The 16,850-nt window shown below is 32.9% G+C and overlaps 2 protein-coding genes across 2 annotated transcripts; one reads left to right on the top strand and one right to left on the bottom strand.

The window, feature by feature from the left end:
• The first annotated feature begins 1,278 nt into the window (after positions 1-1,278).
• Positions 1,279-2,007, top strand: LOC108987218. The gene is made up of 3 exons (XM_018960097.2): positions 1,279-1,380; positions 1,595-1,693; positions 1,777-2,007. The coding sequence occupies exons 1-3, from the start codon at positions 1,279-1,281 to the stop codon at positions 2,005-2,007; spliced, it is 432 nt and encodes a 143-aa protein (XP_018815642.2).
• A 633-nt stretch (positions 2,008-2,640) lies between these two features.
• On the bottom strand, positions 2,641-3,111 carry LOC108987209 (egg cell-secreted protein 1.1-like). The gene has a single exon (XM_018960088.1). The coding sequence runs from the start codon at positions 3,109-3,111 to the stop codon at positions 2,641-2,643; it is 471 nt and encodes a 156-aa protein (XP_018815633.1).
• Positions 3,112-16,850: the final 13,739 nt, after the last annotated feature.

The following is a 16,850-nucleotide window of genomic DNA, read 5'->3' as shown; positions in this document are numbered from 1 at the left end:
TCAGAGTCTCAGACCTTAAAATATAATTTACAAATCTGTGAGCCTTAAAATCTTTGTTTATAGAACAATTATTATTTAATAATAATAATCAAGAACTTGACTGTTAGTAGTGCTTATCGTTTAATGTAGCAAAAATGAAGTGCATATAGATTTTAGATGAGGAGTTGAGAGTTGGTTTTGCTGAGAAATTTACTGTTAGTAGAGAAATTTCTCACTTGAGGGAATAACAAAGAAGGGTAACCGGTAGATAAGTCAAATGCCCAAAGAGGTAAGAGTTGTTGCCATTTAAAAGGGTGTTTTGAAGAAGACTTCCAACCACAATACAAAAGCTGTGGATCATACCCAAAAAAAAAAAAAAACTTTCCAGTATCCATTCATGAAAAAGAATCCCCCATTGCACTAAAGAGATTTTTCCATTCCCCACTCGGGGTAGGGTTATTTCAATCTTTAGGAGTTATAGATAGAAGAAGATTATATAAAGCCCAATAAGCATAAAACAGAAAAGGTTAATCTAACAGGGTATAAAGAAGTGAGCTTTGTTTAATCATTAATGCCCATCCTCCCTAATTCTTTGATGATATTAATCTAATACAATCTATTTGGTTTATAGAATTTCAGTGTGCAGACTCCTAATAATCATGTTACATGGGCGGGTATGGTATGATTTTCCCAAAATCAATAATTCATCAAGACTGTTTGGATGGACTTATTCCTTTTTTGGGGGGGCCTGGTTGAGTAAAGCAATCAGAAAGTGCAGGCTGTACGAGAATCTCTACATACATATGTAAGGAAAAACAAGCTACGCAGAGATCTCCTCTAAAACTAGGCAAATACTACAATCAGTATGACTCTTGAACTCCAGATTACACAGGCCAATTTTCAAGCAGGGATAAGAGTTGCTAAGGTTCTCTTTGGAATTAATCATGCAAATGTCAAAGAGATCTCTTTCGAGAACTGACATATACATATATCTATAAATGTATACATATATTACAAGAGACAGCTTTCTGGGCAGCCACAATACCTAGTTTTTTCCTCTATTCCGTTTATTTTCTCTCCAACCCACCATTTTCCTCTATTCCAAACTAAGAAAATTCCTTTGGCAGGTTCAAAAAGACTCGTAGACTTGACTCAAGGCATGCAGATTATGCTATGAATAAAAGTGATCAAACGACAAACCCACTAAAACCCATAAACCAACAGCTTGAGTCTGTTTTCCAACCATCCAAACACCCATAAACCAAACCACAAACCCACTAACCTTGATTCTGAGTTGCGATGGAGAGAGTGAGAGTTGCGATGGAGAGAGTGGGCTTGCGAGGAGGAGAGCGGAGCGGTTGCGAGGAGGAGAGCAGCTGCGAGGGAGAGAATGTCGAGCGGGTTTTCGGTGATATTAGACGCAACGGGTAAACGGGTATTACCCGTTTAAAAATGAATCGGGTAACGGGTATTCCGTTTCCGATTTAAAACAATATCGGGTCGGGTAATTCGGGTCGGGCCGGGTAATTCGGTCTTTTTGTTCACCCCTATATATATGAATGAAATTAATGAGATAGCTTGTTTTGGAATTTTCTAAACGTACATCATATTATAGCCTGAGAAGTATGAGGCAAAGAAAGATCCAAAGTACGCGCACAGGCACAAGGTAGAAGAGGAGATTAATGCAGCAGCTCTTACAAATATGCAATTTTGTGTACATTTACATTTGTATCCTTGTATTGTGATGTACCCTTGTTTTCAGATGTACATATAAATACTTCTACACCTGTATTTTAGTTGGTAGTACAGAATATACAGATCAAGGATATTTTCATCCCAAATTCTCTCTGTTCTCTCGAAACCCTTTCACCCTTCTTTATCTCGATCTCCAAAGGACACCATGGCAGAATTCTTCCTTTGTCAGCAGCAGCTGCAGTAGGAGCAGGCCGCGGCTTTGTTTTCCATGAGCATCATGAGAAGAAAGAAGAGGAAGAAGCTCATGGAAAGAAGCCTCACCATCTCTTTTAAGTGTGATCCCTAGTTATTAGCTAGCTAGCATCTATGATCTGTTTGATATTGTGTTAAAATATGATCCCCAGAAAATGAAAATAATATCTGGATCGAGAGATCGACCGATCGAGTCTCTGAATGTCTTCTCGGTGGGTAATGAGACTCATACTGTCCTGGCCTTGTCAAATTATATATAGGTGCTCTACGTTATACGTATACGTTCGCTTGCAGTGTACGTGCAATATTGGGATGCCAATGTTCAAATTAACGTACGTATATTGTAATAATTCATGATAAGTTTCTTTCTTTTATTTTGATCAGTTGAAAAATTGTAATGATCAAATTAAACAAAACAAAACTAAACTCACAACTAATTAAAAAGGCCTGCTTTAATTAGAATATCATTGAAACATAGTACTTAATTGGAAGTAACGAAACTCATGATTAATTCATATTAATTAACGCAGAAAAGAAATTAGCATAACTGAATGCATGCATGGCACCTTAAGACTTGATTCCCAAACCCAAAACAAAAACAAGCAAACTAAACATGATGATGAACCAAAGACCAAACCCCTACAAATAAAACACACAGATCAAAGACCCTTTTATTATTTTGAATCACAAAGACCAAATACTACTTCTAAAAAATTAAGGAACCAAGTTTTCTGGCTGCATAATTTTGTTAGGTGAAACCGATGGCGGCGATGGTGGTGTGGGATTGATCATGTGGGCAAGAGCATCACAGTAGCCCTGGAGATTATCACCCTCTTCCGTGGTAAATCCGAGGAAAAGAAATATCTCAGGCCAGCATTGCTGTGATCGGATGACTCGGATGGCTTGGCAACAGCTAGGGCGTAAATTATAAGTACTCTCCTGATCCCCAAGATTAAAGAAGAAATTTATAAGCTCCGCGCTGCATGTAGAGATCTCAAGCAAAGAGTCCCAGCAGTTAACTGGAGATTGATCATGATCACCATCATCCAGTTTTAATCGAGCCCTGAGGCTTGGGGTAGTACTAGTAGTACTGGTGCCCAATGGTCGGGACATGACGGCCATTGATGCCATGCTCAAAGCTAGAGAAACGGTTAAAAAGAAGAGAATGAAAGAAGTATAAGCCATTTTCATGACGAGGAGACAGGAGAGCAGCTAGAATATTGCGTGGTGAAGAGAGCTTGGAGAAGCTCTAGTTCATTATATAATGCGAATTAGAACGCCAACGCTACGTGCATGGGGAGGTGAAGAGGCTGAGAAAGATTAATGTCCGGTTAATCGATGGAAGTCGATAAAATGAGCAATTAATTTCGATCTTAGCGGTTATGTACAAGTTAAAGATTCCATCACAAAACGTAAATTAATGATATATATAGTGCTAGGCATGCAGTACTCCAATTGGTATGAGTAGTTCTAGACATAATAGTACGTATTACTGGATGTGCAAATCGGCCTACACACTCTTAACAAAAATTGAATAAATCTGTGGCTCAGATGAAATTTTATTTTAATGGTTAACTCCACTCCATGGGTGTTTAAGCTCGCTTACTCTTTTTGAAAAAGATTAGTAAATCTATAATTCACATGAAAAAATTATTTTTTTAATAATACTCTACTCTTTATTTCAAATGACTGTACGTAATTTGCACTCTATAACTGCAGATATGATTTCTTAATTAATATATTTCAATTTAGAATTATGCGGGAAGCTGAAAAGTGTAACGTAGATAGCGTACGTATACAGCCACATTCCCATCATTTGGAGTATTAATTATAGATTCAGACGATTGGTATTTGAACGCTCTGATTATAATGTGGGATCGATGAATCCCTGGTTTTTTGTTGAGAATTTTGGTCAAGCTATATACATATATATATATATATAATAATAATGCGACTATATATATTATATATATAGATATGATGTCATGTTTTTTGTGTTGCCGGAATTTGATTAATTAGAGCTCCAATTACATTTTTTAAACCTAAAATCTGTGTGAACTTTGTAAATTTAAAGACATATATGTATACTAGGTAAAAGTAACGTGCAATGCACGTTTGCTTAGTTTATATTTATTTATTTTTGTTAAGAACTAATTTTTTTATTACTAAGGATGTAATGTTTTCAGTTAATTAAATAACGATGTAATTTTTATGTAATTTATAAATAATTACACGATGTGATATATTATAAAATAAGAATATTAATAAAAACTATAAATAACATGGTCCTATAAATAAATTTCGCCCATAGTTTTATGAAAGTTGTTTGAAATAATTTTGATTCTAGGATAATGATTATTTTTCTCATATTGCATTGCTTCAATAGAGAGGACATTAAAATGTCTATGATGACGATTTAACATTTTCCTCATCTTGCATTGCCTCAATAGAGAGAACATCAAAATGCCTATATTTTTTCTCCTTCAGTTTCTCTAGATCTATATAAACTTGAATCTTCCAATTTTTTTTTGATAATTTATCCACAACGCTTTTAATATATGATCGATGTTCTTGCAAAATAAAATTTAAATAGCTTTACATAATTAATAAAAAACCAATTTCTTTTTTAATTAATTCATTATAATCAAACTCAATTTTTGAATAAAAAATTTAAAAGATATATCTTCTGTATGTTCCATCAACTCAACTGCTGAACAACCAAATGTCTCTTCTGCTACTTCACCAAACATAGTAGCAACTAACTTTCCAGTGTTATCGTCTAGTTCAACATATACCCTAACACTTTAAATGCATTGAATATATTATTTTAAATTTTAATAGTGTTAAATTCTAAATTAAATTATATATCAATTATAAATTAAAATTGTAAAATACATACCGTGTTTTGCAGACCCCTTGACTTTTGCAATATATATAAATGAAGCTTTCATTGTATTTATATCCAATTCCTTTATTACAGCCAACACATGACATGTAAATAAAATATTTGATCCAAGTCAATCATATTTATCTTCGCCTCTATCCAGAATTTTACTTTCTACGTTAAATCATAATGAATTTTTAGAATGGATGCTTTTGTAAATATTTTAATTTATTACTAATAAAATAATATTTACCGTCATGGGTTGCAAATTTTAATTTATTAATTTAATTTATCTTCGTTTGTAATTTTTTTTTAAAAAAAATTATTACAAAATCTTATCACTTCTCATTATATTAATGAAAGAAATTATTGTTTTAACTGTTGGATACTGTTCTACACAAACAAGATGAAATAAAGAAATAACAATTATTTCATACGCTCAATTAAATAAATAATCAAATGATAAAATACTATGAAATTAGAATCTAACAAAAGCATGTTTCAATATCACATACAAAAAATGTTTTAGAAACTATTTGCCAAACTTAATTCCCCATTTCAAGCAACTACCAACTATTTCTCTACTAATTATTTTAAAAAATTCCCCTACTAATTTTTTACTTGGATATTATGATTTTTTTATTTTTTTTTAATTGTTGATTTTTAGGGAAAAGATGATGGTTTGCGAGTGGACTCAACCTCGAAAGGAATAAGCAACTTGCCCGCCTGTCTGCAGGCCTCTAAGTTTAATTAATATATATCCGGACTCCTCAATTCCTAAAAACTTCCATAAATCATGCTAACTTTAAATATATTATTAGATTTATTCATTCAATGTATTTGAATGTTAAAATTATTGATTATATGTTTACCAATCTTTCTCTTAATTAAATTAAAATTTATGATAAATTATTTACGAAGAAAATAACTATTTATAACATAGAAAATAGATTATTTTTATAAAAAATAACTGATCATAAATTATGTTTCTTAGTTGATCAATGCATGGCTCCACAAAATTCCCGATTTAATAATATGACTTGTGTGAACTATATTTTTGTTGTTTAAATTTGTTTTTGGTTTCTGAATTATGGAACTTAATTTTATTTTTACTATATATTATTTCACTCTATTAAACCCTATTTCGATTTTCCATCCTCACAAAGAGATCGATCAATGCATGTGATTTGTTTCAGTCGGTTTTCAAAATCAATAGGAAAAAAATATAATTGAAACCGGCCTATTAGAGAGCAATTTAATATTCAGCACAAAATTCAATTTGCATTAATGGGGTCTATTAAATTTAAGGGGAAACAGTAAAAATCATTAAAACAAGAATTTACCAATCTCGTTGAGGCAGTGAACGGTAGAAGGAGCAAACCGTCCTTTACAAATTTGCAGGGGTAAAATCGGGAAGCAGGATAGAAGATGAGAAATTACTATTAAAATGACAATTAAAAAAAGGCATGACTGAATTAGAAAAAAGCGTTAACTTTAACGGAAAATAATAAAATCTGTTAAAACAAGAATTTCTGTTAAATAGCCACTTTATATATATAGATAGATATATATATATATATATATCACTTCATGACCAAATAATAAAATGGGAAATGCTACTAGCCCCGTTCTAATGTCTCGTTTTGGCATCCCGCTCGATGTGACCCTACACGTTTGACTACTTTAATTTTTTTTTAAACACGTTGCAGCTAAGCAGTGAGGCACATCCCCACACCCCCTTGCGCTACGAACCTTACTCTCCTTCGCCCACCACATCGCCCATCAACTTCGCCCATCGACCCCGCGAGCTCGTCTCCCTTCCCCTCCATCTCCGACCTCCTCACCGACCGTGGACAGCATTTTTTTTCCCTCCCCAACCCCATCAAGTTCACCCTCCCCAGACCCACCATTTTGCCGTCCGCAACCCCATGAGTTCGAGCCTCACAAGTTTGTGGTCCCCTCTCCTCAATCTTCGACAAAATCTCCAGGATAAATTTTTTTTTCCCCTCAGTTTCCCCTGCACTAGGGAGGCCGATCTTTACAAACTTTTTTTTTTTTTGGTCTGGAATTGTTTTGGTCTTCTAAGCTATGGTGCAAATGTTGTTGTTGTTATGATCCTTGCTATGAGTCAATGTATTGTACTAAGGAATGGAAGGGAAATGGAATGATGGATACATTTGTGAAAACAGGGATTGCAATTGAAATGTTTATGAAAATGCTTGTGAAAATTGAAATGTTTGTGAAAATGAAATGTTGTCCCTGCTAATTTTTAAGGCATGCATCACTAAATATTCAATAGATGTCATAAGCTTATTTCATTATATATTCATCTCTAGCTCTCATATTGAGGTTTTTAAATTTGGATAAGAATTTAAGAGGATCTTGATCATCTTAGTACCTCTAACACTGAAGTACTAATCTTATTTTCTCCCGATACATTAAAGTAGTACTAGATCAACATACTTCATCTCTCTCTTCTACTTCAAACTCGAACTGAGGGGAGTTACAAATGCAAAGGCATTACAATTTTCATGCACCTCCGATTTTTTTAACTCTTTAATCTAAAAGCTAGTGCATGTTCCCAACTCGATCTGCAAGAGTCAATGTCAGACTGTCAATTGTCATGGTCTCTTGGTACCGTCTTTGGATGTTTCACAGCATTAGATAGTTTGCAAGTTGTTTGTTTGCCTACAAACATTGATATATATCATCTTCTTGATTGAAATGAATCAAAAGTTTTGGACTGATGATGTTCAATTGTCATGGTCACTATTTTCAACTAATTTGGACTACATTTTTCCTCAACATAAATAGCCTGCAGGTTTCTATTATTGCCAAATTTTTGCTGAATTGAATGTACTCTGGATGATCGTCCTGATGGGTATGATCATCAATTGGACATTTGATAGAAAATAGAGATTTATTGAGCTATCTTCAATGAAAAGATCTATGGATCAGATAAAATGAACATAATAATGCATGCATGCCCCTGATTTACAACCAAATCAACATCATTCAACAGATCATTGTATGCATATATATGTTGGGCATCATTATAGCAACCATCACTGAACCTATTGGCTGGTTTGAATTTTTAGCACAGAAAACATATTCTACCTATCTTATTGTTGATGCCTCTACTACTTTTGAAGGGGCCTTATAGAACAATAGAACAATACCTCTTCCTACACGAGGCTAGATATTCTACAACGTATGAAGCACGTAGCAGCACTAACAATATCTCACGCTCAAAGAACTCTTGGCAAAATGAATACTCAATATGCTTTTGTTGTATTAAAGCATGTAGACAAACTGTGCATATAGAGAATAATGACGGGCGTCAATTTTTCAGTTGCCAACACTTTGAGGTATGTTATTTCAATCTTGTTTGCTACGAAGTGAATGGTAATCCTTGTTTACTAATGTGTTGGTTGATTTTACAGGCTATGCATTCTTGCGGATATTTTTGTTGGTATGACCCGGAAATACAACCATATGGCGAGAAGATAATCAACCGTTTAAAAACCAAAATTCAAAATATACAACTAACAATGGATGTCCAAACAACTCGACATCGACTAGAAATAGCGATTGAGAGGTGTAAGAAAAAGGTTAAGAGAGTCATTATAGTTTTAGTAATTTCAATGTCATGGGTACATTGTTTAGGCATATTTTTTGAAAAATTATAAGACAATATGTAATCTATAAAGTTAATATAATTTCATGTGATCTTGTGTCTTCATGTAGTATTGGGTAATCCAAATCCAATTAATAGCACTCGTATTAATTTCACAATGAACGTATAGTTATTGTTATCCAAATTGCATGATTACGATTATGATATTGCATCAACAAAAAGTTACAAAAACCACAAAGGCCTACATTAATGAAGGAAAGCAGGTATAATTAATGAAATAACAAATAACAAAACATTCAAACCAAATGAATCGTAAATTTAGTATACAACAGTAATAAAAAGGAACCTCAGTTTCGTTGTGGTGCAATCGCCTTTTCGTACTAGATTTCTTAATATTCTTCTCAACGGGGTACACTTTTCTCTTAGACGGTAGTCTTCCCTTGCTCCGAGTTATCAACAGACTAAGAACTCTACATGTCGTGCCCAACATAGAAGCAGTTGTATCAACTATGTTGGTAGTATCATGATCAGCGATACCAGGGTACTTCGTCTTTAACTCTTCTATTTGGCTAATCAATTTAACACAACTACTCTCAACGTTTGAGCATTGGAACACAGTTCATAAAAGCAATTCTGGATCTTATCATACCTTCGTACATCGTCAATACTACTAGTGTCATAACTACTTTTCACGAATGTGTATTTTCGCTTAACATCTTTCCTCTACCAATCCAAGATGTATTTTGATAGTATTGTATATTGGCCTATCTGAGTTAAGACACGAAAAGCGTGCCTACATAAAATACCCCTAAACTCAAATAATTTACAACTACATTTCACATTAAGGAGATCTTGATCAACTTTGACATTAAAGATTACACGTTTTAATAAGTCATTACCAAATTGAACCTCATCCACAACAACGAATGTATATCTACCACCCTCACACCCCATCTCTTTAGTAGTCAAATATAGAAATCCTCACAATTCTTCTCGTACTTCTTTGAATTTAGCAAAGTATATGCAAGTTGAGATTGCTTTTCAAGAAGATAGCGACTGATGCAAAGAATGTCCGTGTTAAAGGAGTTGAAGTTAGCAATTGCTTCAATCTCTATCTTCCTCCTAAAGGTCGAATCATACTGGTCAACAAATTGCTTCAAAGTAGTTGTACACTATACAGCGATACTAACCATGCATTCTCATGCAAATCATATATATCCAGCATACGGCACCAATGTTCCTTAAACTCATGCTGACTCAAAGAGCCATACAATCGCCAAAGTATAGTACTCTTAATTTTTCCATATCGACAATATGAGTCAAATTTCTCAGAAAGCTTTTTCATTATATGCCACAAGTATAATCAATGCCTAGAAGTTGGAAACACTCTCGAGTTTGTAATTTTCATGACCTTATCTTGGTCTGTGATGATTGCATTTGGCGATTGATTATTCATACATTGCAACCATAACTGAAATAACCACTCAAATGTATATGCATCCTCACTGGATATCAATCCAAACATGAGTAGGATTGACTGCCCATGGTGGTTCACACCCACAAACGGTGCAAAAGGTATTTTATACGCATTAGTCAGATATGTTGTATCAAATGTAATCGCATCCCCAAATGATTCATATACAGCTTTACTCCGAGCGTCTGCCCAAAACATATTCTTTAACCGCATCTCATTGTCAACGTCTATTTTATAATAAAAGTCCGGATTTCTTTTTTGCATTTCTTCGAAATAGTTATATAGAGCTACACCACCTCCAACCCCGAGAAAAAGTCTTCGTGCTTTATCAATGTAGTTTCGACACTCATTCTCCCCGAATGGTACATTCTCATAACTCTCCGCCTCAACAACCACAGATTTGAAATTTTTGGACAACCTTATTTCTGCCTCGTCATTTATTTCAAGCTTCTTAGTGACACGAGCATCAACCTTCTTAAAGCATCTGAAATGTCTTACCTTCCCTGGACTACAAGCGTGTGTGATCCAATATCACGATACAGTATATCCACCTTCATCATTGAATACCGCATTAATCCTATCCTTACACCCCATATTTATTGTTTGCCTTGGTTTCATAACATTGGCAGACATACTCTTTGATGTGCCTCTTCGCGTGCATATCAAGCAAAACCATCTTATCGTCCCATCATTCATCATGTCTAATATTCCTTTTGGATACCCCAAACTCCTTCTTACCATACTTCATATAGTAAGCATGCACTTCTTCTACAGATGAAAATTGCATTCCAACCATTGATTCTTCAATAGTTTCATCACCTTCAATCTCCTTTTCAATTCCTACCGCATCACACTCATTATTTGAATATTCTATGTCAGCATCCATTGCAACGTTCAAATTGTCTACAAATATACAACATGTGAAATAGGGATATTAAAATAAAGCTTTATAAAAATAGATGTAATATAAAAATAGTCAAACATGAGGAAGCCAAAGCACAAACTGACAAAGCAAGGATCTGCCAATACTTTCATACAAATTTTGTTGAGTACTTTGGTGCTCAAAAAATCACTTCATTAATCTACAACAAAACTCAATAACGAGTCTCAACCACAAATAAAACAACATTTGCAAGTTTTCTCAGACATTATTGACGAAATCAGAAGACCAAAAAAATCCCAGACAAATAAAAAGAAAAGTTTGTAGAGATCGGCCTCCTTATTGTAGGGGAAAAAAAGTTTACCTTGGAGATTCTATCGGAGATGGAGGAAAGGGGACCACGAACTCGTGGGCTAAGGACGACGAAATGGTAGGTCTGGGGAGGGCAAAGTCGATGGGGTTGGGGAGGCAAAAAAAAAAAAACAATAGTTTGTCCCGCGTCAAAGATGAGATGGGAGATGGAGGTCGCGGGCCCAATGGGCGATGTGGGGAGCAAAGTCAATGGGCGAATGTTGGGGAGAAGGAGAGCAAGGTCCGTAGCAGCGTGCGCGCGCGCGCAGGGGGGGAGGAGGGTGAGGGGATGGGGCTCACTGCTCAGCTACAACGTGTTTTAAAAAAAATTAAAGTAGTCAAACGTGTTGGGCCACGTCGAGCGGGACATCAAAAAGGGACATTAGAGCGGGGCCAGTAGCATTTCCCTAATAAAATTATTGGCTAGCAATGCATGTATTGACCCTTGGATTGAGCATTGTTAAAAAAAATGAACAAAACCTTATTAGGCCTCGGTTGTTTACACAAACCCCCCATCTCATCTAATGTTTATTATAATTTTTTAAAATTTCTAAACAAAATATAATAAACAATTCAATTTTTTCAAATTCTTAAAACAAAAATTATATTCTAACAATACTTTATTCAACTTTTATCTCATCTCATAATTTGTGTAACCAAACAAGACCTTATTTGTAGGAAGGACGTCCAAACCTTTTTAAAACTTCAGATGTTTATTATATTATCATTTTGTCCATTGATCAAGCTGGAAACAAATTTTATTAAAATTTTTTACTTTTGACATGTTTAAATTTCAGCGACAAACGACAATATCACAAATTGTTTTGAGAAATTTGAGAAAAGCTTATGTTTTATTTGGAAATACAAGTATTTTAAGATATTCTCATACTACTTGATCACTATTATTCATAAATTACTCACTACTATTTTTACTATTATTTACAAATCATCTGAGATACATGCTCTTAAGACCCAAATAAAACCTTAATTCGTCGATTAATTTTAGGCATTTCGCTAGTGGCAATGTTACCTCGTGCATGCATAACATCTGATCATTTTATGCTCATGACTTTTTTTATCAAGAGGATAAGATCACTTCTATTTTTAGCAACTCTCTTTTTTGACACAAGAATACATTTTACAAAGGGAGAAAAGCTTTGGGGTTAAATAATTAACCCAAAACCAAAGATTCTGTAAACCTATATATGTTTGTAAGAAAGGAAATACTTGGGTCACTAATAGGTGGTACCGAGACATTTCTCCAACACTATTTTTATTTTTATTTTGTTTACTTAGTGATTAAGTAAATATTTTTTAATGATGTTGTAACTTTTTTTTAAAAAAAAAATTAAAGGTATTTAAAAAATATATGTAAAAAAAATTTACACTTGTCGGGACCCGACTCGGTAAAATGTTACATTTGGGTCCTGACTCGGTGGCAGTAGAGCTACCCTTGTAAGAGTATTAATAGTGGACTCAACAAAGTTATATTTTGGCCAAAGTTAAATGGATTACATAAAAACTCACTGTAGTGGACTCAACAAAGGTACAGTACTTTTAACTTTAATTATTTTCACTAGTCAAATCTATTGAGTCCAAGTTATTGGCCAAATATTACTTTGGCATAAAAAATCCCCTCTCCCACATGCTATTCGTTTCGCGAGAGTTCACAACTCCAAAAAATTCATTTTCATCTCAAAGGCATGAGTGTCCAAATCCCAAACTTAACCACAGAAGGTGGCCAGTCTCCATCAGTCATCATTTCAATGACGTGACATCATCTTGCTGGGGTGCTTCAAGTTCTAGTTCTATAATATTATTATTAGTTTATACCAATTTTTCTTTTAAAATCTAATATCAACGTTAGAAAATTAATGTGTACTTTTTAATAACGAATAAATATTCAAATTAGAATTAAAATAAATGAAAATTTCAAAATCTATATTTTAATATAATAGTAATAGATTTAGAGAGTCTGTTTTTTGGTGTTGTTGAAAAATGACTAGCTAAATTTATAAAAGTGAATTATCTAACTAAATTTTAGTCAAACTTTATTGAGTCCACTACTAATGCTATAAGAACTCAAACTAAAAAACTATGTGCATGACTATATAACAAGCTGTAAAGAGATACAAGTTTCAGGATGATTGAACTAATGCATACTTATGTCACATGGGTGGACTCAATAGCAAATAATTAATCTATGTTGATGATCCAATCATGTACTCCATAACCAATCAAACGGTGCTCAGCGCGATCCTTGTTAGCTACGTACCTTGCATGTGGAAACAACATTGACAAATCAGCTAGCAAGTGGTAGTTAGTGGGATAAATATTTTGTCTATTTCTACAAATAATAAAAATTATTTATGACCCTAAACAAAATTATAATTATTCTAACGGCTAGTTAATTTATAAAATCTACATATATAAATTGAGAAAATATGCAAAACAGAGAAAAAACTCTAAGAGTAAGTTTACTGATAAAATTCAAGATCATTAAGACCCATAAACCGGGCTCAAATAACTTTGAAAATCCAAGATTAATTATGAGAATTTTTTCCGAAAATGCGAAATCATAAGCACTTATAAAAATAAAGCGCATATTAATAAAATTCATTAAAATGTGTTTAAATGTATGAAATGTATGAGATGAGTCTAACTTTTTTATATAAAATGATGGATTTCATCAATAATTAATTTAGGATGACTTCTAACAACTAAACATAACCTTAGTCTGTAGGCTGTTGGGCCCGAACTTGGACCACTTGTAGTCCGTTAATGTCATGTTTGGACCTCTTCCATGCAACGTATGAAATTTGTTAGTTTTCAGATTTTTTGAGAGGTACGTTACCAATAATATTAATAAACAATTTGTAAATATTTTTTAACCACAGATATAAAGTAGTTTTATAAAATTACATTTATAAATTAATATAATTTCATACACATGTATATAATACGTTAGATTTAAGACTTTATGATAAAGTATTTTTATAATTTAATATATTAAATCAAATTATGTCAATTAATTTTTTTTATAAAATTCTTGATTTCCTCTCTATAGTTAAAATATTTTTTAAAAAATAAATAATAGTTATAGTCGTGAGTATGTAAGCGCTGTATAATCATTTTAAAAAAAATAAATATTTATAGAATTTACATGAAAAAAATTAATTTTTAAATAATAAATTTTATTTTATTTTTAAATAATTATATAATATTTATATATTTTATAATTATATGTAACGTTATTCTTTTCTAAATTATATCTGTTAAAGGTGGAGGTGAGGCAAAGACGGCATGTAGTGGCTCAATGCGAGCCACACGTCACGCCTTTGACAGATAGCTCGGGCGGATACCCGCAACAATTTTCAGTGGTGGCCCTGTGGGACAGCACCGCAATCTTCATTAATTTATCGAGTGCAATTTCAACAGGAATCTTGGTCAACAACGCTCATGCAGACGCTCATGCCAAATTGTCGCTTTTGTTAAGTTGATAAATAAATAAATAAATAAAAAGAAATGATAATTTTATAAAAAAGGAAAATGTTAGTATATCCTATAAATTTATCTTCTTATTTTGACCATTTATATATTTAAATTTTTTTAAATTTTTTTTATTTAATAATTAAGAAAATATTTTTTAATGTAATGATGTATTTTTTTTTATTTTTTAAAAACATTTAAAGATATTTAAAAAATATGAAAAAGAAAAATAAGATATAGAATTTGTGACACGCCGAGTAGTCAAAGTTGGGCGACATACTAGCATTATTTTTATAAAAATAATTTTATAATTTAATAAAATTTAATGGAATATGTTAGATTATAAAAATATTTTTATTATAAAATAAATTTAATATATTATACAAAATTATGTCAATAATTTATATATTCTTACTAATCTCTTTTGTATTAAAAGGATTCTCACTATAAAAGATTTGGAATTAAAAATTTTAAAAAAGATGACTTTCCATGTGATTCCGACAGCATAGGGTGAGGACAATGAGACGGTGCTTTGGGACAAGTCTCATGGCAATGCTAATTAGTTGACTAGCAACTTGGGCCGTCTGCAATTATTTAGTTGAGGATTGCTACATCCATAAAGAAATTACACAAAAATAATTTCATAAACTGATGTGAGTTTATCTGATCCGTTAGATTTATTTTTCAATAAAAGTAACTTTATAATCTAATGAACCACATCAAACTACGTCAGTTTGTGGGATTACTTTTGTGTAATCTCTTTGTGACTAGAGTATTTCCCTATTTAATTGGAAAATGTTGTCTATAAATGCAACAAATTAAAATAAGTTTACTGATTTTGCTTGATATTGTGAGGGGAGGCCCACCATAGAAGGGCCCAAGCTTAGGAAAGCCCAACCACAAAGCCCGAGCCAGAGTAGGAGAGCCAAGAACCCGGGGCGAGAGGATCGGGAAGTAAGCGCAGGCTCGGTCAATACGGGCCTGTCGGCTCAAGGCCCGGGAGGATCAAGGGTCTGCAAATTAGCAAGTCCAATCACCAGGCCGGACAAGCACAACATCAGCATGCACCCGGTCCCAGAGTCACGGATCTCAGGCACGAGCCAACCCAGGTCGGTGTCAAGAAATCCGGCACGCGATGGAGCGTCCCACGAGCCAAGGACGACTCACCCGCGATCTAACATCTCTTGGCATGATAGAGAAGTGGCGGCCACACAGACGTAGGACGACAGGCACAGCGCGATCTCCCGCTAGGCCGCAGACTGGCCCCCACTAAGGCGACAGAGAATTCCAATCTTTCCTGTTTCAGTCTAGATTCGATCCCCTTTTTTCGATTTTACAGATTATTTATGTTAGTAGTAATATAATGTTTACCTATACTAAACCATTAGTCTATTTATATTATTGTATAAGTACATTATTTTATAATAATTAACACATTAATATAGTATTAAATTTAACTACAATCTATATAAGTTCTAAACTCTTTATATGAGTATATATAATCAAATGTTTAAAAATGTAGTTTACAAAAAAAATACATATATAGATTATAATTTATTATGCCAAAAATGTGTTTATGATTGATATATATATATATATATATAAAAAGTAAGTTAATAACTTAATATTATGTTTATGTTTAAAATTAAAATTTTGTTATATTAATTTTATATTATAAGATTAAAATTTATATGTTATATTAAAAAGTATAAGATTAATTTTATGTTATATCACATGTTATATTAATCTTATATTGACTTGGATAATAAAATTAAAATTTCTTGTTATATTAATTAATAATTTAACATATATTAATTAGCAATTTAACATATAATATACATAATATAATTTAAGAAATTATATATAATATAAAAAATTATAAATATATATCGATATGGTTTGATTTAAACAGATTTTTAAATTATAAAAATTAATACTGCATCAATTTAAGATCAATTTATATTTTTAAAAATTGGTACCGTACCAGATCACTTAAAAATTAGAATGGATCAGGTTGAGTTCGGTCCAGTTCATCTGATTTTTGAGTTTTGTTTCTTTTTATACATCCCTGCGTTCGCGTATGGGGGTGTTGATCCTTTGTGTGTAGGCTGCGGGCCCGGACTTGGACTTGGACTTGTTGTAGTCCGTTAATGTCATGTTTGTGGGGGACTCGAATAGTACCCATTGTTTTTCCACAAAGCAATTTGAA

Source organism: Juglans regia, chromosome 15, assembly GCF_001411555.2.
Source record: "Juglans regia cultivar Chandler chromosome 15, Walnut 2.0, whole genome shotgun sequence".
NCBI lineage: Eukaryota > Viridiplantae > Streptophyta > Magnoliopsida > Fagales > Juglandaceae > Juglans > Juglans regia.
Note: the sequence above shows the minus strand (reverse complement) of the source record. Positions and strands in the feature narration are given on the sequence as shown.